This window comes from Nannobrachium achirus (assembly GCF_963921795.1).
Source record: "Nannobrachium achirus genome assembly, chromosome: 10".
NCBI lineage: Eukaryota > Metazoa > Chordata > Actinopteri > Myctophiformes > Myctophidae > Nannobrachium > Nannobrachium achirus.
The window spans coordinates 35,492,218-35,513,676 of NC_137819.1; the positions used below are offsets into that span (position 1 = coordinate 35,492,218).

Here is a 21,459-nt window from a genome sequence, read left to right on the forward strand (position 1 = left end):
AGTGGTTCTCAAACTTTGTCAAGGACCCCCAATATTATAAGTATTTGGCTGTGTACCTCATCTCAAAATGTGTTGTTCCAGGGACCCCCCCAGAAGCAGGGATTTGAATTACAAAAGTTTGCTTTGAAAAATATATATTCAAAGATTTGCAAAATCTTTCAAAATTTAGATATACAAGATTTTCACAGATCTACATCTACAAGCTCACAGCGTGGCACTCGGTGCCACGTTGTGAGCTTGTATATCTGCTAGTGGTTAAAATGTAAAGTGACACAGATGCGTTCCCGGTCTTAATGGGTTTTAAAATGTTACTTTCAATGTAGTGTACTTACAATGATGAGGTTTCCAGTCAGGTAATGGCTTTTACGAGTTGGTCTAGAGTTTGGATCATCAGTCAAGAGCCCTCAGATGGTGTTTATGGTCCTAATGGTCAACGTGATCCTTCCATAATTATGCTGCTATATTGCTCCTATTTGTTTGAGAATGTCTGCGTCTTGATGTGCAGTCCTATGAGGCTCTTAATCATTTGCAAAGGTGCTTAACAAAATGAACTGAAGAGTTTGGCTGTGAGGCTTAGCTTGTTGGCAATTCCCAGGATCCATGACAGATTGGTTTTGCATCGTTATTACTCACAAGTCTTGTGAAAGAGAAGCAGGGATGGATTTGGACAAGACATTGGTAGAATGTGGCAGTGTAGCAGGAATGGAGAAAAGATCTTGAAGCTTGGCATTCTTGCATCACACCCCAGTGTTAATAATAAAGATTATTCTGCTTTAATTCTGCTCTGCAGAGTGGCCTGGTCATTATACTGGATATAAACTCTAGTCCACTTTACTAATTGTAAATAAACACATTTACATACATATCTCAGCTTTGTTTTAAACCCAATTTGGTTCTTGATAAAAAATAAAAAAAATAAATGAACACTTCCGGTTATAATATAGCAGAAAAAATATACTGGACAAAATAAAAGTCTCGTAATTATACAACACTACAGTCCTAATGATATTAAACTTGAAAAATATAAAATATATGATATACTTTATCACTTGATACTGTCATAGATAGTGTAACTTCAAAAAAGGCAATGCAGCTTTTCTGTATGCAACTGTAGAAAGTGCGGTAATTCTGATAAGATAGCGTAAATGTTGTCAACATAATTTGGACATGAAAATGAAATATGCTATGGACAACATTTTAAGCCTGTAAAAGAACTGTTCTTTTAAAGGTCCCTTAGCAACCACATGCAGAGCAGAATATTCATCATTATTTATTTGAGAATCATGGGCACTGTGGTTGTCTTCTGTTAAATATCTTCTCAGGAAAACATTTCGTCCGTGTAAGTGAAGCCATCAGTATCGGCGGGTGTAACTTGGTGATCCATACGAGGAGGAGGAAGAGAAGGTCGTTGTAAAACTGGATCCTGTGGCATCAAAGCTACCTCGCCTTGAACCTGACCTAGAGCCAGTCCTTGACCCGGAGCGTGACCCGGCACCCGAACCTGACCCACTAACACTGTATGGACTGTATAGTCCTTTGCTCGACTGAGACGACGCCTCCAGCAGTCGCATGCCAGTACCTTCTTCAACCATGCTTCTCTCCATAGCATCCTTGTAAGAGATTTTGAGCTTGGTTTTAGGGCATGTGAGGTATTTAGAGTAAGCGCTGACGTCTCGTAGCTTTTGTGCGGTACGTGCATCTAAGGTGCCCTTCTTTACAGCGTCATCTATGGGTACTCTGGCTGTAACATCTGGTTCGATCAACCCACCAGTGAGATACTGGACTTCTAGGAACCGTTGTCCAGCCTCATAGTACAGCCAGCCTTTCTTGAGGGCTTGGGCTGCTGACATTTTGGTTTTGGTTCTAGGATCCTCAAATCCGTTGTAGGCTTTCTGTGCTAGATTGATGCGGTCGACCATGATCTTATCAACCAGTCCTTTGTTCATTGCATCTGCAACGGAGAACTTTTCCCCAGTATTTGGGTCGAGGATGCCTCCCGTACAGGCCTGGGCCTCTAGTAACCTTTGACCTGTAATGTTGTCCACAAGGTTTCTGTGCATGGCCTCTGTAACAGACACTTTCTCCAGTGTGTCTGTGTCCAGGATTCCAGCCACAGGGCCGGTCTCCTCAGTTGGGTCATTCCATGTTGTTGCTGGTGGTGTTTTCGTGACAGGAACTGGACTCATGGGGTAAGATGAGGAGGACCCAAAGGAGGATGACCGGGATCTGCTGCCACTCGTGTTTCCAGACAGCATGTCTGCAAACTCTGTTATGGACAGAGTCCCTGCCCTGTACTGATCAAGTGCAGACTTGTCAATGAGTCCCTTTAAGATGGCATCATCGATGTCATATTGCCGACCTGACCTCCTGTCAATGATCATGGATTTCACAACACCATCAGATGAGGTGATTGTAATTTCTTCCCACTCACACTCCTGCTCGGCAAGCTCTATATACGTTTGGTGATCGATAAGCCCTTTGCGATAAGCCTCATACACTGACATTTCTTTACCGGTCTCTGGGTCGACAATGACTACCCTGCGTTTGCGCACAGATGACTTTGATGATGTCTTCCTCTCGCGCTTCTTTTCTTTTAGCAGTAGTAGAGCAAAGCCAGTCTCTGGGTCTATCATGCATCTCTCCATGAGCTGCAAGTATGTTAGGTTTTCTTCAGTGTTGGGATCAAAGAAACCTTTAGTGTCGTCGGACGGGTCAGTGAGGATTTCGTTCATTTCTTCGTCGAAGAGGCCACGTTCATATGCTTTTTCCACTGGCAGGCGATGGCTCTCCTCTGGGTCAATTATTCCCCCCGTAGCAATCTGAGCCTCCAACAGGCGAATACCATGATCTTTTAGAATGAGACCCTTTTTCATGGCCTGGAATAAAGAGATAATCTTGCCAGAATAGGGATCCCTGTAGCCTGTTACTGCACGCTCAGCTGAGAGGAGCTTGTCTTTGAACTCAGGGCCAACAATTGCCATCTTGACAGCTTCGTTGACATTCAGCTTCAAGTTCTTGATGGGGTCAATGACATATCCGGTGGCTGCTTGAGCCTCAAGAAGTTCAAACGCAGTTCCTGGTCTGATCATATTCTTCTTCATTGCTTGGTAGATGGACAAGCGATCTTTGCTAGATTCTACATATACTCCAGCAATGCAGCTGGTGCCCTCAAGGTACTTCTTCACTTCTCTGCTTACCTCCTCTACTGTAATGAGACCCTCAGTGAGTTCATTATAGGTCTTTTGGTCAATAATCCCAGACCGAAGAAGCTCATCCACAGTGATTTGCTTTCTGAGACCCTTGAAGAGAAGGCTTCTATCTGCCAGTGAAAGCAGCCGCAGGCCGCTCTCTTTATCGACTTTGCATCTTTTCAGGAGCTGGGTGTAATTTTGTTTCTCATCGGTTGTTGGATCAGTGTAACCCTGCACATCCCCATTAGGATCAGATATTCTGTCATGTGTCTCCTTGTTGATGTATCCACGCTGCAAGGCTACGTCTGTGGGGAGGTGGAAGAAGTACTCAGGATCCATTAATCCCCCAGTGGCTTCTTGGGCCTCCAAGAGCCTCAGGGCATAGTCCTCTGGAATAAGGTCTTTTTTCATTGCCTGGAAGATAGATATCACTTTTCCACTGTATGGATCCCTGTAGCCTGTGACCGCTCTCTCAGCTGATAGGAGTTTATCATGGATCTCAGGGCCTACAAGACCTTTGCGCACAGCCTCATCGACTGTTAGAAGTTCATCTTTCACCGGGTCGATGATAAATCCTGTGGCAGCTTGGGCCTCAAGCAGATTCAATGCAATCTCAGGCTTAATGAGCCCTCTCTTCATAGCCTGGTAAATGCTGAGCTTTGGGGGATTGACTGACATAATTCCAGCAATACAACCAGTACCAAAGAGATACTTTTTCACTGATGGCATTTCCATAACCTCACGAATAGTCATTTTTTCTTGCTTCAGTAGGTTGTATGTTTGCAAGTCAATAATCCTGGCACTGTAAAGCTCCTCTATGGTAACTCTTCTTCTTATTACATCACATGACATGCCCTGCTGCTCTGTCCTTACAGTCTCTCTGTGTTCAATGATTTCAATTATAATGAAAACCATTCTCTCCTTTGTGATTAGTCCTGAGCGATACTGCTCCATAAGCCTACGCCTTTCCTCCCCTGGAAGTAAATCTGAGTTCAAAACATCCAATAGGTTCACACTCTTTCCTGCAAATCTCTCATGGGGGATATCAACCTGAGAGTTAGCTAGGTCTGTCTGAGCCTGTTCTTCTGTGTACTTATAGGACATTTCAATTGGGGAGGCAGGGGCTTCTTCAACCTTTGACAGAGGCAGGTAGCACAGACCAGAGTTCGGATCTTTTACACACTTCTCCAACAACTGCTTATAAGTAACACTTTCATTGGTATTGGGATCAGTGAAGCCTTTAACATCTCCTGAGGGTTCATTGAAGGACTTGGCCATTTGCTTGCTGAAGTAGCCCCGCTGGATGGCCACATCACTGGGAACACGATGGCTGCTAACTGGATCGATTATCCCTCCTGTGGAAAACTGAGCCTCCAGAAGGGGAATTGCATGTTCTCGAAGGACTAGCTCTTTCTTCATGGCCTGTAACAGGGAAATGTTGTTGCTTGTGTATGGATCTTTGTATCCAGTCACTGCCTTTTCAGCTGAGAGAAGTTTCTCGTGAAGCTCTGGGCCAACAACTCCTACTTTTACAGCATCATCCACAATATATCTTTGATTTTTGATTGGATCAATTACGAACCCAGTTGCCGCTTGGGCCTCTAGTAGGGCGAGACCAGTCTTATGTTGCAGGATGTTCCTCTTCATTGCTTGATATATGCTTAGTTTCTCTTTTGTCTCCTCCAGGCTGATTCCTGCAATAAAATCTGTGCCCTGCAAATACTTCCGGACCATGTCAGTGTCACTTATTTCCTTAGGTTTCTTTTTGCCCTGTTGGAGTTGATCAAAGGTTGCCTTATCGATGATGTTGGAATCAAGCAATGAGCTGGCAGTGATGGGTGCCCTGAGGCCTTCAAAACAGGCCTCTTCTTTTAGTTGTTTTGTTTTGTCTTCCTTTTCTTCAACCATTGTCATGACAATGGTTATTAGCCTTTCTATTGTCACCTGTCCCATTCGGTACTGTCGTATAATTTCTAATCTTTGCACCTCAGTGATGTACTCAGAGTGTATGATCTCCCAGATTGTTACTTTTCTTCCCTTGAAAGGACCATAATCTAACTCCATGGTTGCCTGGTTCAGAGCCTCTTTGGTCTTGACCTCTGTAATTTGACTGTCTTCTTTTGACTTTAAAGCTTTTGTTGAGAGAGGGAGCAAAGGGAGACTAGTCTCTTTGTCTGTGACACATTTCTTTAAAAGTTGCGAATAAGATGCACCCTCCTGTATGTTAGGATCATAGAAGACCTTTGTTTCGTCAGTGTTCTTGTTCAAAGTCTTGCTCATTTCTTCATCAAAATAGCCACGTTTACAGGCAACTTCATGTGGGATGCGATAACTTTTAATGGGGTCAATGATTCCCCCAGTTGAGAGTTGTGCTTCAAGCAGACGTATGCCATTATCTTTCTTTATAAGGCCTTTGCTCATTGCTTCGAATAGAGATATTGTTTTTCCAGTATATGGGTCTTTGTAGCCGTTGACAGCTCTCTCTGCAGACAGAAGTCTTTCATGCAGCTCTGGGCCAACAAGGCCTGATTTAACAGCCTCATCAACTGTGACTTTATCATTTTTAACAGGGTCAATTATAAACCCAGTCGCTGCCTGAGCTTCAAGGAGATTTACTGCGGTCTCTGGTGAGAGAATCTCCTTCTTCATAGCTTGATAGAATGGCATTCTCTCCTTGGATGATTCATTCAGAACACCAGCAATGCTGTGTGTTCCTCTTAGTGCCTTCTTAACAGCATCCATCTCAGCTATTTCTTTAGTTGTTACCTTGCCGTTGCTCAACTTGTTGAACAAGTCTTTGTTTATGATCTTGGAATCTAGGAGTTCACTGGCAGAGACTGGAGTTCTCAGTCCATCAAACATATTTTCATTTTTCTTCTCTTTGTCTTCCACAACTGTAATTACAATCTTGATTACTTTTTCCACTGTTATTTTGCCAGTCTTGTATTGGCGAATCAAATCCCTTCTCTGCTCTTCTGTAAAATACTCAGAATTAATCACTTCCCAAATGGTGACTGTTTTGCCTTTGAACCTTCCAAACAGTACAGTGACATTTGCTTTACTGAATATCTCTTTGGTCTCCTCATCTGTGAATGATCGCCCACTTTGGGCAGCTTTCTCTGTTACTGGTAAGATGAGTAAGCCACTCTCTGCATCCTTGGTGCATCTCTCCAGTAACTGCTTGTAAGTGATTTGCTCTTGAGTGCTGGGGTCAATGAATAATTTGCAGTCATCACTAGGGTCAGTTAGCTTCTTGTTCATATCCGCATCAAACAGACCCTGCTTATAGGCTGTCTGAAGGGGTACTCTATGACTATTAACAGGGTCAATAATTCCACCAGTTGCAAGCTGCACATCAAGTAGTTTGGTGGCCTGGTCCTTCTCAATAAGTCCCTTTTTCATGGCCTCAAACACAGATATTTTGGCTCCAGTGTAGGGATCTTTGAAGCCAGTGGCTGCTCTCTCTGCAGAGAGCATTTTGTTATGGAGTTCAGGGCCAATTAGCTCTTCCTTAACAGCCTCATCAACAGAGAGCATTTGATTTTTTATTGGATCAACAATGAAACCGGATGCTGCTTGGGCCTCAAGTAGCATTGTAGCAGTGTCAGGAGTGATTTTCTGTTCTTTCATTGCCTGATAGATGCTCATTTTCTCTTTTGATGGGGTCAATACGCCTCCCACACCGTTCTGGCCCTGGAGACATGATTTCACTTTGTCCATCTTTCCCATGTCTTGCACAGTGGCTTTACCCTTTTTCAGTTTGTCATATTCTTTCTTGGTCAGGATACCGATGTCATGGAGCCTTTCTGCAGGAACCTTCTCCCTGATTCCTTGGAACGCCAATTCCGGTTCTCCATTTTTCCTCACACCATCCACTTCAACAGAGCCATTGAAAACCTTCTTTGTAGTAACTACCTTTGTCATTGTAACTAAATGCTCTTCAGTAACCTTATCGGTCTGGACTTCCATTTCCTTGTTTTCGGCTGAAGCAGCTTGCTGAGCAACCTCAAGTTTCTGAAGTTTCTCCCTGAGCTGTTTGTTTTCCTCTGCCAGAAGCCTTTCTTGCTCAAGCCTTTTCCTTTCAAGTTCCTCCATTTCCTTTTGCTTGTTCTTCATCTCCGCTTCAGCTTCCTTTTGCTTTTTGAGAGCAGCGTCCATGCTAACTTGGAGTTTCTTCTTCTCCTCCTCCATTTGTTTCCTCTGACGTTCTTGTTCGTCTTTGAGCGCCTTGGCCTTCTTCACTTCATCCTCAAATTGTTTCTCAAGCCTTTTCTTCTCTTCCTCAATGACCTTCTCTCTTTTCAGCAATGCATCCTTTTCTGTGATGAAAGTTTGTTGCAGGATGGTCTTCTCCTGCTCAATTTGCACCCCCATGGCGTTTTCCATCTGATAGGGACAACAGAAAAGAATATTAGTTAAATGGTACTGACATTGTCACCTAATTATGTATGCTTAATTTTAAAAAGTACATAAAAACAATAAGAACAATAATAATACTAATGTTTTGGGCTTTTAAGCTGCTTTCATGTAAGTTGCTGAACATGTTATTATCAGTCTCTGCAACTTACATTATAGTTAGAAATGGACCACTATGAAAGGTTAGTACTCGTAAAAGATTATTGTTCAGTTAAACAGTTTATATACATACAGTATATCTTCACAATTTTAATCACAATCACAATACCTCTTTAGATTTATTCTGAAGCTCTGTTGCCTCTTTTTTCAGCTTCTCTTTCTCCTTTTCAAGGTCAGCAATTGCTTTGCGTAAATCATCGGCTTCTTTGGTGCTTTGCAGTCTCTGTGTTTCCAATTCCTTCACAACAGTCTTGTCTACCGTGTCTTTCTCTTTCTCCTGCAGGCGGGCTCTGATGTCTTCTGCTTGTTTCTTGAACTTTCTAGCCTCCTCCTCTGCCTTTATCTGAGCATTACTGAGCTCCGTCACCCTCTGTTTTAGCCTCTCTGCCTCAGCAGAAGCCTCAAGTTGTCTCTTGCGCTCAGCCTCCAGTGACTTCTGGAATTCCTCTGTCTCTTCACTGAGGCGCTGCTGCATCTGTTGTTTGTCTTCCAATAGTTTCTTAGCTTTCTCCTGAGCCTGGTTCTTTTCTTTCTGGAGTTCCTCCGCCTCAGCTTTCAGCTTACTTGCCTCTTGGATGGCTTGCATTTTCTCCTTTAACATTTTCTCTGCAAGTGCCCTCTGTTCTGCCAGATCGGTTTCAGCTATCTTTCTCTGTCGTGCTGCTTCCTGAGCTTCCACGCTTAGTCTGGCCGCATCCTCAGCCAAGCTTTTCATTTTTTCAGCTTCCTCTGCAAGGACTTTCTTTGTGTTGTCTTTGTCTTTCTTCATGAGGCGCTTGTTTTCTTCCTCAATTTTCAGCTTGAGCTTCACCAGCTCCTCCATCTGAATCTTGACTTTAGAGAGCTCATCTTCAACTTGAGCTTTTTGCTTGCAGGCATCATTGACTTCACCCTTCAGTCGTTGTAGCTCCTCGTCCAAAACAGATTTCTGCTTATCGGTGTCCTCCAGTTGCAGTTTAACCTTCGACAGCTCCATCTCCACCTGAGACTTCTGTTTAAGGGTTTGTTCTGCTAGTTTCTTGTGCTTGCTCATCTCTGTATCTGCTGCCTTCTTTTGTTGTAGAGCCGCTGCCTCAGCTTTTGCTCGCTTGGAGGCCTCCTCCTCTGCCTCCTTCCTCAGCCTCTCTGCATCCTTCTGAGCTTTGGCTTGTTTGGCAGCTTCCTCCTCCGCAGATTTCTTCTGCTTTTCAGCCTCCTCAGCTTTTTGACGGAGCAAGGCAGCCTCTTTCTCTGCTTTCTCTTTGGCTTTCTCTGCAGCTTGTGCAAGTTTCTTGGCATTTTCAAATTCCCCTTTGAGCTTGTCCTGAGCAAGACTGTCCTCCTTTTTCTTGCTGAGAACATCTTGTGCTTTCTGCTCAGCAGCACTGCATTTTTGAGCTGCCTCTTTGGCCAGAACGATCTGTTTCTCTGCCTGTTTGTCAGCCATCTCCTTCTGCTTATTGGCCTCGGCAGCTTTCTTCTTCAGACGTTCAACTTCCTCCTGAGCAGCTTTACATTGACGAGCAGCCTCCTCCTCAGCAGCGGTGATCCTCTTGACTTTCTCCTCAGCTTCTTTCCTTTTCTTCTCTTCCTCTAAAGCAAGCTTTTTTAGTTTATCCGCCTCTTCCTCTGCTTTGAGTTTGCTCTTCTGGGTTTCCTCTGCAATGCCCTTCAGCTGGCTAAGCTCCAGCTCAAGATCCATCTTTCCTTTAGATGCTTTCTCAAAGCTGAGTTTGATGACACGTATCTCCTCTTCAACCACCTTCCTGTGCTTAAGCGTTTCCTCCACAATCGTTTTCTGCCGCTTCAATTCAGAGTCAGAGGTGTTCTTTAGTTGTGTGATTTTCTCCTCTATATCTTGTTTATGCTGTGCTGCTTGGTCCTCCAAAATCTTTCTCTGATAAGCCTCCTCTTCAGCCTTCCTTTTCAGCCTTTCATTTTCTGCCTCTTTATCTTTCAGGGCAATCTCAGCTTCAGTCTTCAGGCGAGTTGCCTCATTGATGGCAGATAGTTTTTCCTTGAGTATCTTCTCAGCTTCAGCTCTTTGCCGGGCTGCCTCTTCCTCTGCCATTTGCCTCTGCTTTTTAGCTTCCTCTGCTACTGATCGGAGCCTGGTAGCCTCTTCGGCGAGTTGCTTCATTTTTAGCACCTCAGTTTCAAGGAGCTGTTTGCTTTTTTCTGTTTTAGACATTGTGTCCTTCTCAGCTTTCGCCTTTAACTGAAGAAGCTCATCCATTTCACGTCGGACTTTAGCCAGCTCCTCTTCCAGCTGTTTCCTCTGGTTCTCAGCAGCGCTCACCTCATTTTTCAGCCGCTGGAGCTCAGCATCCAACAGGGACCTCTGTTGTTTGGCATGCTCAAAGTCGGCCTTGAGACGGATACATTCTTGTTCTGCAGATAGCTTTTGCTGGGCTGTTTTCTCTGCCATTTTCCTCTGTTTTTCCAGCTCTTTCTCTGCATTTTCCTTTTGTTTAAGGGCAGCTTCTTCAGCCTTAGCCCTTTTCTTGGCATCTCGCTCAGCCTCCAACTTCTGCCTCTCTGCCTCCTCCTGAGTCTGGCTCTTCTTGTGGGCTTCTTCCTCCGCCTGAAGCCTCAAGCGGAGCGCCTCATTGGCTTTCTGTCTCCATGTCTCTAGCTCCTTCTCTGCCTGCTCTCTGGCTCTGTTGGCCTCATCCTGTTGCTGCTTGAGTCTCCCTGCCTCCTCTTGCAGCTGCAGAACAGTACCTTGCTCCCTCTTCAGCGATTCCTCCAGCTCAGTCGCCTTTTCATTAAACAATGTTCTTTTACTTTGCAGCTCGGTGGCAGCACTCTTCTGTGCTACCTCCTCAACCACCTTGATCTGCCTGTCTTTCTCCTCCTCAGCCTGTTTCATGCGCCTCTCTGCCTCTTCCGCTTGCATTTTGAATCGCTGCAGGTCATCCAAGGCTTTCTGCTTTTGCTTGGCAGCCTCTTTCTCGGCATCTGATTTGCGCTTCAGCTCCTCCTCTGCATTTCGCTTCTTCTGAGTCTCTTCAGCGACCTGCTTGCGGAGCCTCTCTGCCTCCTCCTGAGCACATTTCCTGAGCTTCTCAGCATCATCAGCCCTGTCTCTGAGTTGCTGCAGCTCAGTCTCAGCTGTGGCCTTCTGCTTTAGTGTGGTCTCTAACTGGATTCTGATGATGTGGATCTCTTCCTCTATCTTGGTGCGGCTGTAGAGGGCCTCTTCTACCTGTTGATTCTTGGATTTGATTTCCTGCTCTGAGAGACTCTTCAGCTGGTTCAACTCTACTTGTATGTTCTGCTTCTGCTTCTCAGCATCCACAGCAACGTCTTGCCGCCTGTTAACCTCCTCTTCCATTTTGAGTTTTAGTGCCTGGGCTTCTTGCTCTGCTTTGGCCACAGCTTTAGCATGGGCATCAGCTAACTGCTTTTGTTTCTCTAACTCGGCCTGCATCTCTGCCATCTTTTTCCTCTCCTCTTCCTTTAGTTTTTCAGTAGCTTTCTGTATTAGTAGAAGCAATGAGGGAGTAGAGGAGATAAAGGAAAATGTAAAATTATGTTAGATTATATGTTAGACTATAAAATAAATATTCAATGTTTGATTAGTTATAAAACATGTAGGTACATATATATATATATATATATATATATATATATATATATATATACATGTAAATACATGAGGATATGTTATGCTTACAGATAATCATAATTCAACAAATAAACATTTGTTTTAACGACAGAAAGAAATACTGTATTGGGAAATGCTTGTCATGTTTATTAAACGTATGGTATACAGAATGAAACGTTACGACACAACACAGCACAACAGTAGATTTTGAATGGCTTCATGCAACTGAGGTCTTTCCTGATTGATGTTGCTGATTGACATTCTACGTTTTCTAGGTTTTTTGTTGCTCTGTGTGAAAAGGTCTGTCATACCCTTATCATTTTATATTGAAATTATGTGGCACATTTTTTGGATGGACCCTGAACCCTCAAAAAGAACTTAGTTTAAGAGTGAAAAAGAAACAAGAGAGACTGAGGCATAATAATTAGCAACATGCAAAGTGTATTATGCATAGTGAGTAAGCTGTGAATGATTTGGCAAAACAACAATAACTAATCATTAAATCAAATAATTTGTATGAAATTATTTTGCAGCAATTCAGATTTATAGTTTTGCTCTGCAAGCACACCAATCTGGAATACCTTCACCATGAGAAATAGCATAGTGATGCAGCAAAGAATCTTCATATAATGTCATGTGCAAAATGACCTTGGATTAAGATGGCATTGACAAGATTGACAAAAAATAATAATCCAAGATCACGTTGCTCCAAGTGAGAGAAGCAGACATGTTAAACATAAAGAGATGGATGCGTATTAATCTTAAGTAAGATTGACATAGTGAGTATGATGACAGCATTGATGTTTGGCTCCACATTCCAGTACTGTGAATGCAGATTGTGTATGTATTTACAGGCAACAATCTTCTCATGACAAAGTCTGTCTACATTCTGTTCTTTAGAGTTTGTGCTATTTGTTGCACATCCAAAGTAAAAAGACCATAGAGCCAAAGATGATGACAGTATGTCAAAAGACCACACAAATGAGTGACAGATAGACATGGGTCTGGTGTAAAACATTAAGTATATGTAGAGAGGGGATGTTTCTCTTAAATACCTGGTGCTTTGGGGTTAATTCACCTCTTAAGCGCCCAAACATGATTGCTATTCATCATGACAAAGCACTGGCAAGCAATACAAATAAAAAAGCAAACAAAATACAAGGTTAGAAAAGAAAAGGAAGGGGGTAAATAAAGCATTCATTTGAAACAGAATAATTCTGAGGGCGCGAGAAGCCAGCCTGAAGCATCTCAACCACCAGTGTGAGTGTGAGTAAAGAATAAATAACATGAAAATAACTGTACCGCAAGCATCTGGGAAAATATGACGAGAGGTTCTAAAGCCAGTGCCAAATCAGCATTAAATGTACTTAAAGGCTTCTAATTCAGAGGCACATTAAGTTGTGACAAAATAGACAGTGTGGGCGAAATGAGAGACAGGTAGTGTTGAGGGCAGATGAGCTGCAACACTAGTACTATAAAATATTTACTATTTTCACTACATTAACAAAAGTTTCATTCAACACTTTGCATACTACACTGTAGATTTAATAACCATTCTTAAAACTCATTATGGATTCAGAATCTTTGAATTTGAGTGCCATCATTCTGTAGTTTCATAGAAAATGACAAATTATTTCCCATACAATCATTTGAACGTGTAAGTGTTTTGTTGTTGTGGATTTCATTTAGTTAGTAATGTTTTATGTTAGAGAAGGCGGCTGCAGCCCCATTCTGTTTAATGCGTGCAATGTACCTCTTCATCCTCCAGGCGGCGCTGGGTCTCTGTGATGAACTTGATGTACTGGCTGGTCAGAGTCGTCAGCTCACTGTATCGGGTTCTCAGAGTAACGTACTGAAAGATACGTATTTTTCCAAAGTTAACAGTAGTACATGTAAGCAGGGGTCATCGCCATGTTGGCTTGTGGGGGATATTTTTGTAAAAATTAAATTTTTGCCACAGACATACAAAATAAGAAGTCAATACTAGACACACATAAAGAGATGTGAATGACCATAACAGGTCTGTAACACTGAGTGTGTACAAATGTGTACGGACATGTTGATGACCTGCATGTAAGATTCTCTTACAGACAGTTTCATTAACAACTTTCATCAACATCAGAGTTTCTAGGTTTTCTGTCAAAGGACATTAGGACCATGCAGCAGTAGGCCTAATTGAATGAACTTGAGACTGCATCTGAAAAGCCAACAGCTGTTTTTCAGTTGTAACGATAAAGGTATCTGATGAAGAACGCAAGTCTGCAACACCTACTTCCTGGATGATATTGTCAGATGCGGACTCCATTTTAGCTTTCTTCATAGGAGATGCTATGGGATCCTGGAGTGCTTTGTAAGTCACAACCTGTAGCTCATAATCCTGGAAAAATAAAACATGAAGAGAAAATTAAATGGTACCACCCATTCACACATACATTCATACACCGATGGCGTAGGAAACCATGCAACCTGCTCACCGGGAGAAACTAGGGGTTCAGAGTCTTGCTCAAGGACTCTTCAACATTAATTCAGGGGGAGCCCAGGATCGAACTGGGAGCCCTTCAGGAACACCTCTGTGTTCTAAGACGGCAACTCTACCCTTGAGCCACTGCCGCCCCATTAAAACAAATACGCTGTATAAGAAAACGTCTTTTTAAGATGTGATAATTCCTGTACATACCTTGACTGCATCAATATATGCCTTTGCATATTTCTGGCAATCTTCAACCTTGTCTTTGTTTTTCTCAATCTCTTCGAGAAGTTTCTGTAATAATACAATTAATACAAGACAATGTGAATATACCATATCAATTAAGGAAAGCCATAATCCATTAAAGTTTACTGTAGATACAAAAGTGACACAGAGCTTAATTTCTCATGAAAAAATAACTACAGGTTAAAAACAAAATGTAATCTTTAACTGCCTCCAATAACCCTTCTTTATACGGTACCAACAGCCTATTCCTCTCTAGTTGTCCGGTACCTTCTCCTGAGCCAGCTGCTCCTTGAGAGCCTTGCTATCACCAATGGGAACGGCCTGGATCTCCTCCTGCCTCTGCTTGGCCTCAGTGAGCCAACAGATGAGCCAGTCGTAGCTTTCACGGTAGGAGTGCATCTGGCGCCCCAGCAGGTCCAGCTCCCGCTGCCTCAGGTCGATCTGGCCGAACACGGCCTGCCAGCGCTCCAGGAGACTGCTGACGAGCTGGCGGTAGTGGTCCAACTCGCCGTCTCGTTCGCTGTGCACCCGCGTCATCTGGTCATTGACGGTCGTCGCCTTCTTGAGTTCGTCCTGCAAGCGGTCAAATATGGCCTGGTCGGCCTCCGCCTCGCTGCGCATTTTCTGTAGGAGAGAGAGAAACAGAAAGAGAAGAGGATTTAGGGAAAGAACAGTGTCATTAATTAAGAACTGGAACGCATTATTGCGCATTATTACTTCAACCATTATTTTATGCTTTAACTATTAGAAAATTGCAGATATACAAGAGCAAGTCTGAATATTTTTTACCCGATTCTATAAATGTCTTCTAAATCCTTCAAAGGTTTTTGAAAAACGTTCTAATGTTTCTGTCAGTGGTTCTCAAACGTTTTCATGTCAAGGACCCCTAGAATTACATGTATTTGGCCACTGATATTTGAGTTACAAATCTTCGCTTTAAATAATATATATTTAAAGATTTGCAAAAAAAAAAAAAAAAGTCTTAATGGGTTAAAACTTCTGCTTCAAGGTACATGTTTGGGTAAACGTGTCCCCGATTTTCCTATGCATAAAACCATGTACTGATAAACAATAAGTATATGTTTCCTTTCCAAGATGAAATACCTTTAGCTGGTTGCGATAATTCTCCACTTCCTTTTCATCTGTAGGCACCTTGTTGACATCGCATAGATGGGTCTCGTAATTCTTCAGTGTGTCTTCTGCATCTTTGGTGCTGCGAATCACTACATCAATGGTCTTCAGCCTGAAGGCAGAAGACATATTCTGTAAGGTCTAATGAATATTCTCGTTGAGTTTGCATTAAGGGCCCTGACAATGGTCTTAGTTTACGTTAAGGACACTGAATCAAAGTTTTAGGTTGTGTTAAAAACCTGAGAATGGTTGGGAAAGTATAAATGGAAACACCTATGTTACAATTAAACATTTGTAAACACAATATACAATTTACTGTGACGTGATAAAACACTGAATTAGTTAAATGATTAGCAAATATCGCTGTTCAATAGAGAAAAAGATCCCTCTAAAACAGACTGATGAATGAGGTGAATCTTGAAATCAAGGCTATAGTCCAAATAATCCATAGTCACGGTAACTTACTTATCCAGGTAAACAGAGGACAGACTGTAGACATGATCCATCTTCTTCACGGTAACATCCAACTCAGAGCGCAGCATCGGAGCGGTGTGGGACTGTTCAGGAGAGGCCAGAACCTCTTCTGTCTTCTCAGCCATGCTGTTCAGTTCTTTTTTCAATCCCTCCAACTCTGACTGCACTTTCTGTTTTCAACAAAAGGGGGAGAGAATTAGTAGAGCACAAGTGATATCAATCACCAAAAGTACAAAGCCACAAAAAAAGCATTTAGGTTTCAGGTTTATGGCATGTGACAGTCTTATCAAGCAATTATAGAGGGTAAATTGTACAGTAAGTGTCTTTGAGAGTAAATTATAATACGGCTCTTGGAAGACTTTGGTATGCCCCGTGAATCAAACCTGAAATGTACTTGCATGTCTCATATACTAAATCATATTGCAATTAACAATTATAGCAGTGAGGTAAATCATCAAATGAGAAGATATTTATATCCCAACCAACCAAGTACAAATCATGCCTTCCATTACCATGTGTCAAAGTGTCATGTGCACTCTTCAGATGTACCAATTGTACCATGCTTTCTAATATTTAATGTCTTTATTTAGGTTATTGTTTGATTTACTTTAGAAACATACTTAAAGCATGTGTAATTGATATTAATACAATTTTAATTTAGGCTTTTTGCTTTGTCTTCATAATTACATACAGTATAAATATTGAAATGTCATTCCTTACCATCTGCTCTGCGGTCTTCAGTGCACAGGCTTTGAGTGGCTCTTTATCCACTGGCTGGCGGAGGCGTGTGACGGTCCGATTCTCACAGGCTTCCAACCTCAGACGCAGGTCCTTCAGCTTAGTTAGGTAGATCTTACACACAGACTCATCCTGCTCACCTGGAGAGGTGAGGGAAAGCATGATTTAGGCGAGACGAATAGAAAGGGGATTTATTAGGACAGAATAAGGGCCAGATAAAGTCAGGATTGACTCCTAAATCAAGTATAAATGACGAGTTTCATTCCAAAGTGAGACGTCCACCATTTGATCATTTTAAAGGAGTAGTTCACCCCCAAAATGACTTATTTTCTATTGATTAACTCATGCCATGGAGACTTGTGTTCAATAACATTTTTGGGTTTTTGTCACATTCCTAAGACAATAATTTGATTACAATAAGTACCCATTGACATTAAGTACACATTGATTCCGGATGGGGACCCAAATGTATTCGGGTCCCAATCCGGAATCAATGGGGGTGAATTTACTTTTTAACTTTTTTTGTCTTAGGAATGTGACAAAAAACAAAAGATATTAATGAACTCAAGTCTTCATGGTGTGAGTAATCAATAGAAAAAAAGTAATTTTGGGGGTGAACTACTCCTTTAAGGTGTGTTGTCAAAGTGATCATATGAAAATGAGAAAGCTCTCTTTGGTTATAATATATTTTACAGAATATATTCATTCGAATTTTGGGAATAGTGCACTTTGGCATGGTGGACATAAAGTGCTTTAGAATGAAACCCCTCAAATACACAGGTTTTCTAAGTCATCTAGAAAAATCAAGCTAATGTTTTGTGGATTATTCCACTACTTGTGATTCGCCTAAAGAGGGAGAGAAAAGCATTTGCTTCTGATTGCGTATTAGTAGCATTTATACTACCAACATTCTGTATTATTGCACGCTAACAACTCACTGCTTCATGCATACATTCCATATGGATTATAAATTGAGCAGTTGGTTCATTCATTGACACTCGTTCTCCCATAAAGGGCGATACGGTAAAAAATACACTTCAGTGACACGCATGCACAGAATATTGTGACCAGTAGTATTAGGAAAAACAGTACAATCAATGAAGATGATTTTGATGATTGAAAGGGTTGTGATTGGATGAAGTTTGATGCAGTGAAATGAAATGCCACAGCAAAACAGCCTTGACAGCACACACGGCCCTCTACTCAACAAAAGCTACTGAGTCTGGTAAGGTAACCAGAGCACCTTACCTCCAGTGGGTGCAATGTAGCCTGCAATGTGAATTAAACAGTCAATGACATTTCAAAGAAAAATGGCCATGACTAAAATGAATTGAATGAAAGATGACTGTCAACAGTTTTTGTGGAACATGTCTTGCAACAAAAACAATGAAATGTAATGTGTTTAATAAAATGTTTTCCTTGATTAATAAAAAAATAAAATAAAATGTCTACCAACGGATAGCTGAATGATCCCACAATGGTTCTCAACCTGTGGGTCGGGACCCCCAGAGGGGTCTCCACATTATTTTGGGGGGTCCCCAGATCTTTTAACTTAATGTGCAACATTGTTTTCTCACTCAACAGTAAAAGGTTGAAAAGGTTGAGAACCACTGCAATAATGCAATGCATTGTCAAGAACATAATTGTCAGGGATTCTTGTGTGATTCTATGGTTATGTTACCTTGCTCCACAGTGCTGATCAGAGTGTTGTAGTGCTGGTTGGACTTGTTGTAGCCCGCCTCCACTTGCATGCGGTCCTCGGCCCCGAACAGCTGGGAGTCCTGGCTGTCTCTGAGGAAGCCCTGATAGTGCTGCTCCAAGTTCCTCAGCGCCAGCCTGTATTCCTCTACCTTAAGGGTCTTGAACTGCAGCAACATAAAAGAACAGGGTGATGAGAGATGAAGATATGTGGTGCTTGACTGAATTAACTTCTTGCCTGCGGGTCGACTTTGAGAACGACGGCGGAGCAGATGGTTTCCCTTACCTTCAGATGGTTATAACGAGAGACCGTGAAAAAAAAGTATACGATGATGACGTCACCAATAATCGAGGCCTCGTCTGTTTACAATGGCGTCTGCTAGCCGTTTAGCTCAATACAAACCATCGTCCATTACTCAGCTTCACTAGGTCGGATTTTGATTCGGAAATTTTGTGCGTGGCGTCTGTATACGATCCGTTGCCCAGACCGATGGTGGTTTAGACGATCAAGCACGAATTGAGCAGTAATGAGCACATATGGCGCGCCGTTGATTATAGCCGTGTCTCCCATTGTGAATCCATTGAGAGACGTCACTTATCCATCCTTCAAACATGGATTATTCTGAAAGTTTTAGTGTTACGATGGTGCGCTCTAGTGGTCTTTTTGGTGGTGGTTTATCATCATAGCTTTGAAAACAATGAAATTATTACCTATCATGTTAATAAAATATAGCTATTTCCCGGCAGTTTTAGCCATATTTTAAGTTCGCAGGGAATGGGTTTGAAGAGCAATTGCCTTGAATGCTTCTTTAGGGCAGTGAGTGGTTCTCAACCTTTTCAGGCCACGACCCCCAAAATAATCATATTTTTTAACTGGGGATCCCCCCACCCTGACGAGCACTAAGAGTTGTGGCATTAGATTTTGTATAACACTGTTCTACTGTCAGCCTCTAATATTTGACAATTTGGCCAATGTTTAATTTGACCTTTTAGATGTATTAAAAGGTCCTTCAATTTTCAATTTAGAAATGTGCAGATACCCTCTATACACAACTCATTCTGTGCCAGATGCCAAAATGGCTCCAAGGTAGCTGTGCCGAGATTTTGTATGTTTTTCTTTACTATGCAATGAAAAAAAATGATTTTTTTTTTATAATTTTTTTCCCCACAGAAACAGACACAGTTGTTGTGATTCAGTGGCAAAAATAATTTTGTCAATCGGACAAATGGTTCCAGAGATAGAGCTGTTTGAATGAAAAAAAGTGTCCATCCACTAGAATGGACACACATGAACACACATTTTCTCAATCAGCTAAACGAGGGAGCGAACACACAAACAGAGAAAAGCATCTCTCTGATCTCAGGTCATTTTGACATCTTAAAAAAAAAAAAAAAAAAATGTTTTTTTTTTTTCTTCTTTTTTTTTCTATGTAAAAAACACAAAAACCGTCATAAGCCGTCATTGGCACACAGGGCTATTGGAAAAAAACGTCATAAGCAGTCATTGGCACAGAATGAGTTAAACTGTATGCTGGGTTGTTTACTGTTGAGTGAGAAAGCAATGTTGCACATTAAGTTAATCATCTCCCCAGATGATTAACAAAATAATTTGAGGACCCCCCTGGGGGTCTCGACCCGCAGGTTGAGAACCACTGCTTTAGGGATCCCCCTCGCTACCTCCTAAATCTGTAAAGAGGACCTCATTTGAAAATATTGTAGGGCTGGAAAAAATATCAATAGTCGTTTTGTTGGCACATAATAAATCAAATATTATTCAGCCTTGGCCTTTTTACCATGGTGATGTTCCAGGAGTTGATGATGTGGATGTCTCTCGTTAGATACTGCCATGAGAGGAGGCTCCTCATGTCCACGTTCATCGTCTTCCACAGCGTCTGAAGTGTCTGGAGATTGCCGTCCAAACTGAAGAGGACAGAGCAGAGGACTTCAGAACTTAAGAGTGTTTAAGTAAAGTGTTTAAGTAAAGTCTATCGCGTTGCTGTCCTTGTATCTCCATATAACCTTTCATGGTTTCCTTTTGAAATGAATGCCCTACTTCGTCATACAGGAGTGACACACAATATATAGGCTATGCTATTTTCCCTATTTATGAAAATGTTTGAATATTGAAAGTGTGACTGTATATATTTTTTTTCTTCTAAAGAATCTTTTCTTTTTTTGTTGCTTTTTATGCCTTAATTGGAAAGTAAGTTGACAGGAATGTGGAGAGAGATGGGGATTGACAAGCAGCCAAAGGACGTTGGGATTGGGACTCGAACCCACGGTGCGCTGTCAGGCTACATTGAGCCTAGGTGGACCGCTACTCCAGTGGTCCGGGCCGACTGCGAATTTTGTATGTGTGAGTGTGTCTGGGTTTTATAATTATGAAAAAGCTTGTGACTAAATAATAACTACATTGGATCCACTGGAACACAGGTTATCTTTTTTATTTTTCATTTCCTGAAAAGTAACGGTTTTGGATATTCAAGGTTTGTACCCGACCACGCCGATATACAGTTAGGTAATGAGTAATCAGATGCTTGGCTCACCCAGTTACACTGTTCACAGCCTCCTTATTGGTTGGAGGGACCAGGAAGCAGATGGACGGCACCGTGGCTTCACTGCCTTGATCATTCAGCACCCTCCACTTGTAGGGCTGAGAGTTGTTCAGCAGGGCACACTCATCCCCTCTGTGAACCGTGATCTACAACAACGGTACAGAAGACAGAATGTTGTAGCAGCTGTGTGTAGCACATTATAACATCATTCCAATAACAATATGTGTCAAGGGTGGATGATAATTACTTATGTGGGACCTACAGTGCTAGGTTTAGGGAGCTGGTGCCCATCGAGGGTACTCATGGTACTGTTAAAGTAAGTCTGATTTATTCCTATTGGTGGCATGTCGTTGTTGCATACCGGAAGCACGCAACCAAGTATAAATTAGGAAGGAATTAGGCACTTTTGTTAAAAGGGACACCACATGACATACAGTACATACGGTACAAAGGGAATAGATACTGTAGTGTACTTGCACCATTACTGGCACACAGTACAGTAATGTTATGTGATCTTTTCACCTCCATCTGTTTGAAGTCACAGACAGCCTGAATAGGCGTCTTGCCCTTTATCGAGGTCGCAGGGTTACGTGGCTTGAGCTGAACGATGGTCTGAGCTCTACGGTGCAGACCATCAAGGTGAGTTTTAAACTCTTTCAGCTGCTCTTTCTCATCCTGCAGAGGACACAATAAAGAAAAATCATAGATTCAATCATAGAAAAGATAATGGCCAGGTTTCTCAAATTGATTTTAGCCCATCGTAGCACACGAATGGTCGTAGAGACCAAGCCCCGA

The 21,459-nt window shown here is 42.1% G+C and overlaps 1 protein-coding gene across 1 annotated transcript in view; it reads right to left on the reverse strand.

The window, feature by feature from the left end:
- Positions 1-1,352: 1,352 nt before the first annotated feature.
- The window catches only part of pleca (plectin a), a gene marked incomplete at its 3' end in the record, with an annotated part of 72,771 nt that continues 52,664 nt past the window's right edge, over positions 1,353-21,459 (reverse strand). Inside the window, exons 22-34 of the mRNA XM_080735430.1 lie at positions 21,187-21,339; positions 20,656-20,810; positions 19,903-20,029; positions 18,093-18,276; positions 16,394-16,551; positions 15,665-15,843; positions 15,173-15,311; positions 14,336-14,692; positions 14,033-14,116; positions 13,628-13,732; positions 13,109-13,207; positions 7,876-11,226; positions 1,353-7,577 (exon numbers count right to left, since the gene is read on the reverse strand). Coding sequence (XP_080591556.1) covers positions 1,353-7,577; positions 7,876-11,226; positions 13,109-13,207; positions 13,628-13,732; positions 14,033-14,116; positions 14,336-14,692; positions 15,173-15,311; positions 15,665-15,843; positions 16,394-16,551; positions 18,093-18,276; positions 19,903-20,029; positions 20,656-20,810; positions 21,187-21,339 — 11,316 coding nt within the window. The remainder of the gene's footprint in view (positions 7,578-7,875; positions 11,227-13,108; positions 13,208-13,627; positions 13,733-14,032; positions 14,117-14,335; positions 14,693-15,172; positions 15,312-15,664; positions 15,844-16,393; positions 16,552-18,092; positions 18,277-19,902; positions 20,030-20,655; positions 20,811-21,186; positions 21,340-21,459) is intronic.